Here is a 12,673-nt window from a genome sequence, read left to right on the forward strand (position 1 = left end):
AATGCTGTGTATCCGATACATTTAAAACGATCATGTAAAAGTGAGGACATCAAATTAGGTCGGCCTGACAGTTTTACCGACGCCGTCTTAGATATCGATGTTCATATTGACACTGTATGACTTTAAATCTGTCCATCTAACCCAATGTTACGTAGTATATATTAATTAATCTGTGCCTAATGTGAACAACCCCGTAGAACGACCCGCTTTAGTCGCTTAGTGTGAACAACCACATTTGTTAGTCGACAAAACGTAAAACCGTCGGCCCAACCTAATGTGAACTAGCGCTGACGGTCGGACTGCCATAGACTAGAAATCATAATATTATTTGTACAATAAGGTTCATAATGTAGTTTTTATTCAAAAAAATGTAAGATAATCTGTGAGCTTACTTACCACAGATTAACCCTTACATCATTTCATAACTGACAAGTTACGATGGTACGATAATTTCCAAAATTTTTAGTGATATAAATTTTTGACTAGAAATTATGAGTGGGAAATATGTAAAATGGGTTTAAATTACTAAAATACATTTAAAGCGTCTTTAATTGAAAGACGCATATAACTTTGTTAATCGTTTCGAAATGGAGTCAGTATTTGCAAAAGGAGATAGAGGCGCGGAAAAATATTTCGGTAAAGAATTGTTTGATGAAAGGCATCCAAATAAGAGAAAAGCTAAAAAAATTCAGAAAGATGTGATTCGTCATAATACTGGTATCGCTCCTCCAGCTTACGAAATAGCTTCAGTACACACAGGACCAATGAAACGTTTTGAAATTGCACCAGACTCCACTGATACGACCCATAAAGAACGTCGAAATATAAAGAAACGAGGTAAAAAAGTTATATTTGATCTTTGTAAATGTGAACATAAGTTAGACGAAAGTTACAATGGAAAATATTCACCTAAAACATGGGATTCACTCACAAAGTACTATGGAAATATTGATACTACTAAAGTATGGAATTCTAAAAATGAAATAATAAACGTCCATACAGGAAAATATAAGAAAAAAACAACTAAAGATAATTTTGAAACTAATGATGAGTTTAATGATAATAAAAAAGGAAATAATCGTAAAACAAACTCTAAATCTCGTAAGAATCATAATGAGGATCCTAAAAAACAAAGTATATTAAATGAAGAGGACCAAAATAGAAAACTAGCTAATCAGAAACCTAATGGTACATCTGTTATTAGTTTGTTCAGAAATAATAATAAAAATCGAAGGGTCACTAACCCACAATATGATCAAAACAAACGATTTTCTACCATCACTACCGCTGAAAAACTCTGCAATGAGGGCCTATGTAAAGAAGCTGCAAAAGCCAAAAATAAAGATTTCCTTTGTAAATGTGTTAGTAAAAAAAGGGAACCAGTAATTGTTACAAAAGATTGCACAGAAGCTACATGCAAAGTATCAAAAAGTGTATCACGTATAAATAGCGTCGTAAAACTTAAGGACAAATTTTTATGTATATGTCAGAAATATTCACAAAAAATTATAAATTTAAAACCTAACCATCCTAACACATGCGAAGAAGGTGTATGTCGTAAGGCGGCTCTTAATCATAAATATGATTTTAATTGTAAGTGTGACAGAAATCATACAAACAATGAATGTACTGATAAAACATGCGGCAAAGATCCAAAAACAAATGGTATGGATTTAGGAAAAGATGATCAATCATTATCAAAAAGAATGCCATTTAGCTTACAAAACATTTCTGGAAAGCTTGGATTATTACAAAATGTATTTAAACACAGAAAAACGGTTGATAGTAATATAATCGCTCTGGAAAACGTAAGTGAACAGACTGGAGAACCATTTTTTGAAGTTCATGTTGATCCACGAGACATGTCTGTATCAAATCCCTTAGAAATCAGGGAAAACGTACTAAAATATGGAAAACGCGGATGGAATGACCTAAAATGTGTATGCCCTTCACGAGGTAGATTGAAAAGCGGTGAAGTATGTACTTCTGGCGTTTGTAAAAAGGCATATAAAAATAAGCAGACTAATTTTAAATGTTGGTGCGATAAAAGATTAACGGAATGCGGAGACACCACGTGTGGCGAGGTTAATGTAAATATAAGACACATGCGCAAGAAAACAAAAAACAGCAAAGGAATAATCATTCCAACAAGTAACAAACCAACGTTAGAGGTAAAGTTAGATAGAGATAAAATGTCTCTTGTAAATCCTATGGAAGTAGAAGAAAAAATGCTAAATAGTTTGAGAGTCGACGACGTTTGTTTTTCTGGCATTTGTAGAAACAATCAAAAAGACGGCGCACCGCATTTTTGCAAGTGCATTAATAGGAAAATGTTGTCAGATATAACTGAATGCGCAGAAGATACGTGCACAGGGGCTTATCGAAAGAAAAAATGGAGCAAATCAGAAAGGTGGTCATTTCGAAATAGAAACGGTAATCAGAACAGGCCTAGAAGAAGTTCATTTTATGATATAGGCCCAAATAAATTATGTAGAGGAAGAATATGTTCAAAATCTGATACATTACACAAAAATAGGAACACTTTTAATTTAAACAGCACAGGAGTTAAACACAAAAATTATTCTTCGCCTTTAAAAGGTATTCAGTACAATCTTTTACAATTATTGTGATTGATCCATTGTTACCCATACATGTATATGTCATTGTTGTTACCCACTACTTCAAACTTGTCTCTCAGGCATAGAAAGTTCCTGAAAAGACGTTTTTCATAATTTTATTTAAAACTGCTGACATTAGGCAGAAATAGGTTTGGCGGTGGTGCCGCCGGAGACGAACCACAGAGGGTTCTACCTTCAAAAATTGAAATTATTTGTTTGTAATGCCCTGATTTAGTTCGTTCTATCGTACCTCTTCCTATTGTCACTGACCATCCAGTTGAGTGATGAATCAGCATAAATATTGTATTAGTCATATATTTATTTACGTTTTTTATATATATTTTTTATAATATTTAAATTAGCTAAGAATAATATATATAATTTAGTTTAGAATGTTGTTTATGTACATAAGTTTTATAAAATGTAAATATTTATGAGTACAACATATTAAAATGGAAATCTTAACGTATAATACCTTAATAATAAGGTATAAATCTCATTAGAATTTTTTATAACTACTTAATTAATTTTATGAAACTAGTGTGTCAATTTGTTAATTTTTAACAATTTAAAATACTGTTTGAGAGGGTATGGGACGACAAGGTGTTTCAAATTAGTCCTTATGCATAGGAATTTTGTTAAATAAATAACTTTTAAAACGTCATTTTTTCATAATTACAGATAACAATAACATAAATTTGGTTAATAGGAACCAAACTTCTTTGCAAGGAACGAATCACGATAACCTAGACAATGATTTAACTGAAAATAATACTATGTATCAACCACGTAAGACTGCAGCAACTATAACATGTACATGTAGACACACATGTGAATGTAATATAGATGACCCTCAAAGAGATTTAGACGAACTTAAAATAAAAGACAAAATGGAAAGAAAGAAGTATATGAAAAAGATGCGCAATAAAAAAAGAAGTCATAAAATGTCCATCAAGGAAATGAAACGTAGAGCAAAACTTGATAGGAAAAAGGAGAAACAAGCGGTAAAGGAAAGGTTAAGAGAAATAAAAGAAATGCAGAAGAAAATGAAAGAAGAACCATTAGATACTAATTTTTGTACGGCGTTCCTACTTGGAATACTTAAAATTGTACTAAGGGCCGGAATATTTTTCGTTTCAATTATAATCTCAATTATAACAAATCCAAGAGGAAGTTTCTGGTATGTAAGGGATAGAGTTATGGATCCTCAAGGGTCATATAAGAAATTCAAAAAGTTCTTTAGTGACGCGATATTGATTAAAAAGTTACAAATAGCACAAACCATTCGAGGGTCAGATACCTTGACCATTCTTGCTGATGAATTTTTAGATAGTCCATTTTATCAGTCTTTTGCTGATAAGGGTAAAACAAGGAAAGATCAAATGCAGTTCGACCAGAAGAGTAAAGCGAGAAAGAGAAGAATAAGAAAACGTGAGCAACAAGCTATTTACAGTTGTAGACATAATCTTTTGACGACGTTAAGAAAAACCCCCTGTCTATGGGTATATCATATTTGCCCGAATTTTTATCCTCAGTGTTTGAGCTTATTAGCGTTTATGCGAAACTTTAGTCATATAATGATGTTTTTAGTAGCATTTACGTGTTGGACGCCGTGTATTCTCTCTTTTGAGCTGTGTCGTGCTATTTTGTGTTGTTTTATGTGTACAAACTAATTTTAAGATCTTGTCCTAGTACTTTTAATTACATTGTCATTAAAATATTTTGTGAAGTGAACAATCTTTTAATTTACAGAAGAGAAATTTCGTGTGTATAGAAAATTCTGTGCATAGAAATAAATTAAAATAAATATGAAGAATTACTTAATTATATGAGGATTCATATAAGAATGTATTCTTAAAAATGCCTTTTTTAATTTTGTCATTTATGAGCCTTATAGTTTTTTTATAAGCCAAACCTTTCGATATCACAGTTACACAATTTGTTTTAAGATAGATTTTTTGAACTGCAGCTCTATAAAGAAAATCTTATTTCAACTAATTTGGTCTCATAATTCTATTCAGGATTTTCGTCAGTATTCCATCCGCGCACGTAAATCAATAAATACATTTAAAAATATCGATTTCTCATTAACATTTATTACTCTATTTAATAATAAACGGGTTCAGTTATACAATTTATTCGATTTAAAACATCAAAAAAGCCACGTTCTACACAATTCTATAGTTAATATACACGGGCACAACAATACACACGCACACAATACCAGTGCTAGACGCGTCAGTTGTTGTCTAATATAATTATAATCAAAGTATTTATTACACGTGAAAGATTTTATTAATTCTTTTTCGTAATCAGTGTAAAAATTCTCTTTCTTGGAGTTCCTTTGCCGAGCATTTGAGTGATTCATAAGTTTTTTGTATAGATATTTTAATCCATTTTTCATAAGATTAATACTGAAAACTGCCGCATCGCACAAATTATGATAAAAACCTTTCTTCTTGGGACAATCACATGTCGCAATTTTTCGTTTACCATGACTTTTAAAGAATTTTGAGCCCTGACTGTCTCTATATTCATGAATGGAATTATCGTCTTTATTTTTGTACGATTTCAAATCTTTTTGATAGACTGGTTGCTGATTAAATTCTGTTAATCGGCCATATGGAGAATGATTCCTTCTAAACATATTAAAGTTGTGTCCTAGTGGCAATCCTAATATTTTCTTGGGCTTATTGTAACTTTTGTTCCGGGCTTTACCTTTTCTCCTTATTGATCCAGTGCTTTCATATGGATGGATAGATCGACTTTTTCCATTTAATTTTTGAATATCATTGTAATAATTTATATTTCTAGCTTCTTTCCTTTTAAGTGATTCTCTATTTTCTAACCAATCGTCTGAGTCATCTTCAAAATATTTTATTTTATTGTGTTTATTATTTTCATATCTTTTGTTTTGGAGATTTTGATATCTTCGTGCTGATTCTGTGTCTTCTAACCAGTCCCTTCTGTCATCTTCTGTATCATTTATTATTTTATGTTTATTGCCCTTATAAATTTTCCTTTTGAATGCGCCTCTTCGTATTACTGGTTGTGTATTTTCTAACCCATCATCAGAGTTCCCTTCGGCATATTTAAGTTTCTTATCGCTATTGTAACTTTTGCTTCGGGGGTCCTGTAGCCTTTTTACTGATTCTGCGTATTCTAACCAGTCATCTGAGTCCTCTTCCGCGTATTTAATTTTTTTTCGTTTTTTGTTATCGTAATTTTTGCTTCGGGGGATTTGGTGCTTCCTAACTGATTCTGTGTTTTCTAACCAATCCTGTCTGTCACCGTCAGTATGGTATATTTTTTTACGCTTACTTATTCTTTTTGGTGATTCTGCATTTTCTAACCAATGGTCTGGGTCCTCATCAGTGTATTTAATTTTTTTTCGTTTTTTGTTATCGTATTTTTTTCTTTGGGGGATTTGGTGCTTTCTAACTGATTCTGTGTTGTCTAACCAATCCTCTCTGTCACCGTCAGTATGGTATATTTTTTTACGCTTACTTAATCTTTTTGGTGATTTTGCATTTTCTAACCAATCGTCTGGGTCCTCATCAGTATATTTAATTTTCTTGCGTTTATCATTTTCATAAATTTTTCTTTGAGGATTTCGGTTTTTTCTTGAAGTTTTTTTATCCCTATCTAACCAGTTCTCTATATCGTCTTCAGTATCATATTTCTTTTTATTTTTATTACCCTTATTAATTTTATTTCGGAGCGTGCCTCTTCGTTTTATTGGTTCTATGTTTTCTGACCAATCGTTTGAGTTTTCTTCTGTATATTTTATTTTACTGTGCTTATCGTTATCATAGCTTTCGCTTCTGCGGTCTTTGTGTCTTCTTACTGGTTCTGTATATTTAAGCCAGTCCCTTCGGTCATCTTCAGTATCATATATTCTTTCAGGCTCATTGATATTATTAATTTTCCTTTCAAAGGTGCCTCTTCGTTTTAGTGGTTCTGTATTTTCTGACCAATCGTCTGAATTTTCTTCAGTATATTTAATTTTCTTGTGCTTATCGTTATCATAATTTTCGCTTCTGGGGTCTTTGTCCCTTCTTACTGGTTCTGTATATTTCTCTGTTCTGTTAATTTTCCTTTCAAAGGTGCCTCTTCGTTTTAGTGGTTCTATATTTTCTAACCAATTGTCTGGGTCCTCGTCATTGTATTTTATTTTTTTATGTTTATTATTATCATTACTTTTGCTGCGGGTTTCGTGATTCGTCGAGGTTTCGTGTTTTCTTACTGGTTCTGTATTTTCTAACCAGTCCCCTCTGTTATCATCAATATTATGTAACTTTTTACGCTTATTGCCGTTATACATTTTATTTCGGGAGATGTGTCTTATTTTTTGTGATTCTGCATTTTCTAACCGATCGTCTGGGTCATCTTCAGTATATTTAATTTTCTTGTGTTTATCTTTGTCATAACTTTTTCTTTGAGGGTTTCGGCTTTTTCTTATAGTTTTTAAATCTTCTAACCAGCTCCTGCTATCGTGTTTAGTATCATATATATTTTTATTCTTATTACTCTTATACATTTTATTTAGGAGAGTACCTCTTCTTTTCTTTAGTGGTTCTGTGTTTTTTAAACGATGGCCTGAGTCGTTTTCAGAATATTTTATTTTTCTGCGTTTATTACTGTCATTAAGTATTTTCTGGGGATCTTCATTTCTTCGATCTCTTGAGTACTTTTTAAGATTATTTTTCTTGTTATTATGTTTATCGTTATTATGTTCAGGATTGTATTTTCGTTTTATTCGTTCTGTATTTTCTATTCCATCGCCTGATTCATGGGTATATTTAATTTTTGGAGTCTTTGATTTATTTCGAGATTTTCCCATCCTTGTCATTGAACCTATGTTTTCTAACCCATTCTCAGACTTTTCTTTAGTTTTAAATATTTTCTTTAGCCTAGTGCCGATATTAATTTTCTTTTTATTTTGATAATTGTCTTTGATAAGTGGTTCTGAATATTTTGACCAGCCCTCTGAGTTCTCTGTAATTTTATTATGCTTAATATCGTAATAGCTTTTGTTGCGGATTTTTTTTAGTTTTCTCATCAATCCTCCTGAGACTTTTTTACTATGATATAATTTCTTTGGTTTACTGTCGTTATAACTTTTGGTAGAGGTTTTTTCTTTGTTTCTTTTTAATTCTGTTATTTCTAACAAACCTCTAGAGCCTATCTGGGGGTAATTTATTTTCTTTCGTTTATTTCGGAATTCTTTATTTCTTCCAACTGACACAGTATTTTCTGAAAGGTCTTCAATGTCTTCTCTATTACGATACATTTTATCTCGCACATTCTTATTGTTTTTACTTTGGAAATAACCTGTTCTACCTGCTGATTGTGTTTTTTCTAACCAATCACCTGATTCCCGCTTACTTAAATTATTGTGATAAGGCGCAGACATTTCTCTAGGCCTACAACGGCATAACCTTTTAATTCGGTGTTTTGGTAACGTTACATTGATATCTGATTTCGTACATTCACAAGATACAAAACCATAATTTTCTTTTCGTGTTTCTACATTTTTACGCCAGTTATTTAGTGAAAAATGGCGAGGCGGTATATTCTTTCGCTTTTCTAACGGATTATTATAATAATCTGAGATAACATGTTTATTTCCATTAAGATCCGACTTTACAGATCTTAAATTCATTAAAACACTCTTATTACTTTTGCTGTCTGAATTTGTACTTTTAGCGTTTACAGGGAAATTTAATGTGTGGAAGTGTGGTTCTCTTGCTTTACTATTTGCTTGTTTTAAAGTATTTTTATCTGCGTTAAAATGTTTGTTTCCATAAAAATCCGACTTTACAGATCTTAATGTCATTAAATTACGCTTAAGTTTCATACTCTTGTCACTATAATTAATTTCGTTAGGAATGTTACTAATATTTTCAAGAAGACGCAATTTATTTCCTGCGTTTATGTTTTCGAAGTGCTTGTCTGATGTTGACTCTTTCGGTACAACTTGAACATTTGCCTGATTTTGGCGGTTTTTTTTAATATCTTTTGGATCTTTTTTGTACAAAGTATTAAAAGGTTTCAATAATGTCTTATTATTGTTATTGCCTTTATTCAGATATTTTTGAACTCCAACAGATTTAGTTACAAAATGTGGTTTCGTTTGGACCGACTTAGACATATTTTTATTCATATCCGTTTGGGTTTTATTGTTTATGCCTCGATTAGTTTCGGTAGATATTCCTCTATTTTTAGAAATGACTTTCTCTTTTTGAGGTTTGACTTTTGTCTTATAATTTACGCGAGTATCGAGCACAGTACTTTTGTTTAATAAGTTTGCCTTCGCATATTTCGTTTGCTGAGATCTAGACCTGGTCTTCCTAACTTCACTGAAAGCTATCTTATGTGCTCTTCCCGCTATTTTTGGCAGAACTCTAAAAGAGAATGCGAGTCTACATGGACACAGTGCTGTTTGTACTCCTTGATTTTGTAGAATACGATTTAGCGGAATACCAAAGTTGTTATCGATATTATTCTGATCATCATCTTCTATTGTCTCGCTAGATTTATTTATTTTTTTTGTTTCTTGTTCCGGTGTGTTATCCTCTGATGTTACCTGTTCATAGTTTGTTTCTGGAAGTTGTAATATTGGTACTTCTATGTAACTTAAACTTTTTTCTTTATTGGCATTGATTAATAAATTGTATTCAGATTCTGTACAGTTTGGGTCATGTATACTGAGACATTTTACTTTGCTGATTTCTGGCTCAGATGCATGACTCTCTTTGAAATAATATACGTAGAAATTCTTATACATTTTTAAACATGCAGTTGTCTCTCCCTCACGACTATTACTTAAATGTACGCTTGTTTCTGAATCGCTCACTGTCGCATTATTGTTTACACCGAGTGGTCTGGTATTATTGGTTGATTTGTTACCCATAGTTCCATATGATATAGGCAGAAATTTTAAGCCAACAACGACTTTCTTCAACAAGGTGATGGGATTTTCTATTATATGTGTTTTTGCATTATCAGCCGGATCCATGTCGTATGTAATTTCTTATTATATATTTGCTGAATATTAACGAACTGTACTTTTCCTCAGTATTGGTTCATATTTTTGTAGATATCTCAATAATTGTTTCATTGACAATTAATACCAGTAATTACTACCTATAATTTGTCCAAGTTTGTAGGTATACGTGGTAGGCAACAAAAACTTTGTTTAGTATTGAATAGTCGAATAGTAGAGTATTCTTTCTCACCATCAGGGCATTTATAAAAAAATAGCAGTTTTAGAGATCAATACAATTATTCAAGACGATGCCAGAATGAAAATGATTAATAAACTTAACATCTATGATATTATTATATCTAAATGATAGATATATTACCATTCTCGATTTTCCATGAGCAAACAAGATAAATAAGATACATTTACTTCCAAAAGTAACTTAATATTAGTTTCATTACAACTAAATACTAAAGTCTATAAAAATCTGTCATCAGTGAAAGTACCTATACTTCAAAGTTCCAAACAATTTTTACTTCAAGACCATAGACTATTAATTTACATTATGTTTAAGATATGTATGATTTATATTGATATGTATGTATTGTTGTTAAACTTAAATAAAATATACTATTTTTTATATTTTTAATAAAATAATACTATTTTTTAAAGAAATTTTAATACTTAATGCACGATATTTTTAAATTAAATTTTTTTGTACAAAATTCACAAAAACGCCATATGTCCGAATGAAAATAATTTCCACTTTTTACTACAAACTGTAGATTACAAATTACATTGCAAAATACATCATGCCCACAGCTAAGGTCCCCCAGACAAATATCAACTGCATGTAGGTGTATCCGGAAAAAGAAAGTGGCGGTGGTCACACTTATAACTATGAGGTAAAAGTAGTCATAGAAATGAAAATTGTTTGGTTTAATTTTAGGTGCTTACTTCAGAGTTCAGTGTAATGGGATTTTTATAGTAAGACGACAAATATATCTAAACAGTTTGTTTATTCAAGATATAAATGAAGAATGATCAACATATCGGCCATTTGACACACCATTTTCAAGTATATGTAACAATTTATGTTTAGGCTCTTGTGAACCAGTTTCATTTATCCGACTATCATTTTTATGCTTACTTATTTCTTTACTACTCTTATTTTCAAGCTTAGTTGTTTTAACATCATATGTTTCCTTTGAGAAGCTACCATTTTTAATATTTTCCGCCTCTGTATAAGTATCGCTATCATTATGACTATTTTCACTAGAAGCATTTTTTTCAAAAGCCATGATATCACTATTATTAAGTTGATCAAAGTAGGCAAGATTTAATTCTTCATTTATATTAAGTAAATTTTCGTCAGTATCATCAAGCAAGTGTCTTAGTTTACTTTCATTTGTAAATTCTTCTTTTGTACTTTTATTGGTGTATCCTTTATAATTTCTAAATATGCTGCATGGTATATTGATATCGAATTTGTGAAACAGATCTTCAATCCAGGTTGTGTAGAATAAAATTATAATAATGATTGAAATTATAATTAACACAAGCGTGCATCCACCGCAGGTAGAGTGTGTGGCAGGATAGCATCCACTCTTACATAACAAGTTGGAATTATAATATTGTTGTACGCAGCAATACGCCAAACAGACGGGCAGTAGTGAAAGGAACTGAAAGCAAGTAGAAATGTAATTGTGGATCGCGTGAATCACTATCCTTATAATATCTTCAGTCGCAAACACAAGCAACATTATAAGTCTTGATATCGTTTGCAGAGTGCACATTATTGTCATGTGTATTGTGAAACACATCTTGCTATTCAGACACTTTCACAATGTTGGATTTAATACATTTTTTGCAATTTTTGTTTTACTTTTTCGTTTTTTTTAGATTTTTCGCATTTCCGATAAAAATTGACTACAGCATGAATGACAATTAAATTTTTATAATGTAGTAAAATCCTCGGTGACGTATGTCTTACGAAGTTATTGGATAATCGAAAACAATCATTCAATTTTCACAAATCTATGCTACCCAATGTTATTTTAAGTTTAATCAAGTTTTAAGAATTAATAGAAAAATAAGCACTTTATTGTAATTACATTTATGAATTTGGATACTAAATTACTATCACATAGTTAATAACCAGTGGATAGGTGACCATCGTGTACAATTCTTCTGACAATAAGAAAAATAATTACGCTGTGCTGTCAATCTCAACTCATATTTTTAAATAATAATGCAATAATTATATTCTGTTTGATTTTTAGCTGTTATTTTAAAATTAAGGCTTAAATATAAATAACAAAAAGGCACGAATGGTAATATTTGTTTTAAATACTATACAGCGCTTAACTTTATCTTGTAATAACATATTTTATCTTTTCAAACTTTCATCACAGAAAATTATCGAAGATGTGTCGAACGGTGCACGCTGTGTTGTCCACCGGAATATGCGGGATTCAAATGCTGGTGCGGGTCTTTATGACCATCATCCTAATGATAGAGAACGTGATACGAATGGTTCTGCAGACGTTGTACAACTTCATATCGTTTCTGCTTCAAATGCTATCACTGATTCCGATCTGTGTGGTGTTCCTGCTTACAGCGAGGCTGAAGTGCTTTATGTGCGGAGGCGGTGGACCCTGCCCAGTGAACAGAGGTGGTGCGTGTGACTGTATCATGTCCGCTTTAGCTATAGTTCTACTGTTCTTCATATTCAGAGCCACGGGTGTGCTCGACAAGATCTTCTACGCTATCGGGTACGCGAGAGCCCTACCACCAGTCCCCGCTAGATTTGTCCCGACACCCGGAGATATAACAGAGTGCTCAAGAAACGATACCGACTACACAGATTTTACGATGACAACCATAGAACAAATGTTGGAAGAGTTGACCTACGAAATGACTGGAGTTTCCGACATTCCTTTCACCGATGGTTTCGAAATTTTAAGGTCTAAAAACATTAGTTGGACAACTGTACTTTACCCCATGTTATGATTAAATGTAAATTAAACATTTTATTATTATTTTGTACCTGTTTATATACAAGATG

The 12,673-nt window shown here is 31.8% G+C and overlaps 1 protein-coding gene across 1 annotated transcript; it reads left to right on the forward strand.

The window, feature by feature from the left end:
• Window positions 1-383: 383 nt before the first annotated feature.
• LOC140751132 (uncharacterized) lies at window positions 384-4,355 on the forward strand. Its single transcript, XM_073085000.1, has 2 exons — window positions 384-2,598; window positions 3,300-4,355. Exons 1-2 carry the CDS (start codon window positions 588-590, stop codon window positions 4,289-4,291), a joined length of 3,003 nt encoding a protein of 1,000 aa, XP_072941101.1. The 5' UTR covers window positions 384-587; the 3' UTR covers window positions 4,292-4,355.
• Window positions 4,356-12,673: the final 8,318 nt, after the last annotated feature.

The sequence above is a fragment of the Epargyreus clarus genome, unplaced genomic scaffold (genome assembly GCF_041222505.1).
Source record: "Epargyreus clarus isolate Ecla_fem2 unplaced genomic scaffold, WU_Ecla_fem_2.2 ptg000021l, whole genome shotgun sequence".
NCBI classification, from domain to species: Eukaryota; Metazoa; Arthropoda; class Insecta; order Lepidoptera; family Hesperiidae; genus Epargyreus; species Epargyreus clarus.

Excerpts from the sequence above, each read along its gene's own strand:
- LOC140751132 (XM_073085000.1), top strand. The coding sequence starts at position 588 with ATGGAGTCAGTATTTGCAAAAGGAGATAGAGGCGCGGAAAAATATTTC. Across the intron at positions 2,599-3,299 it reads TTATTCTTCGCCTTTAAAAG|ATAACAATAACATAAATTTG; the intron begins GTATTCAGTACA and ends TCATAATTACAG.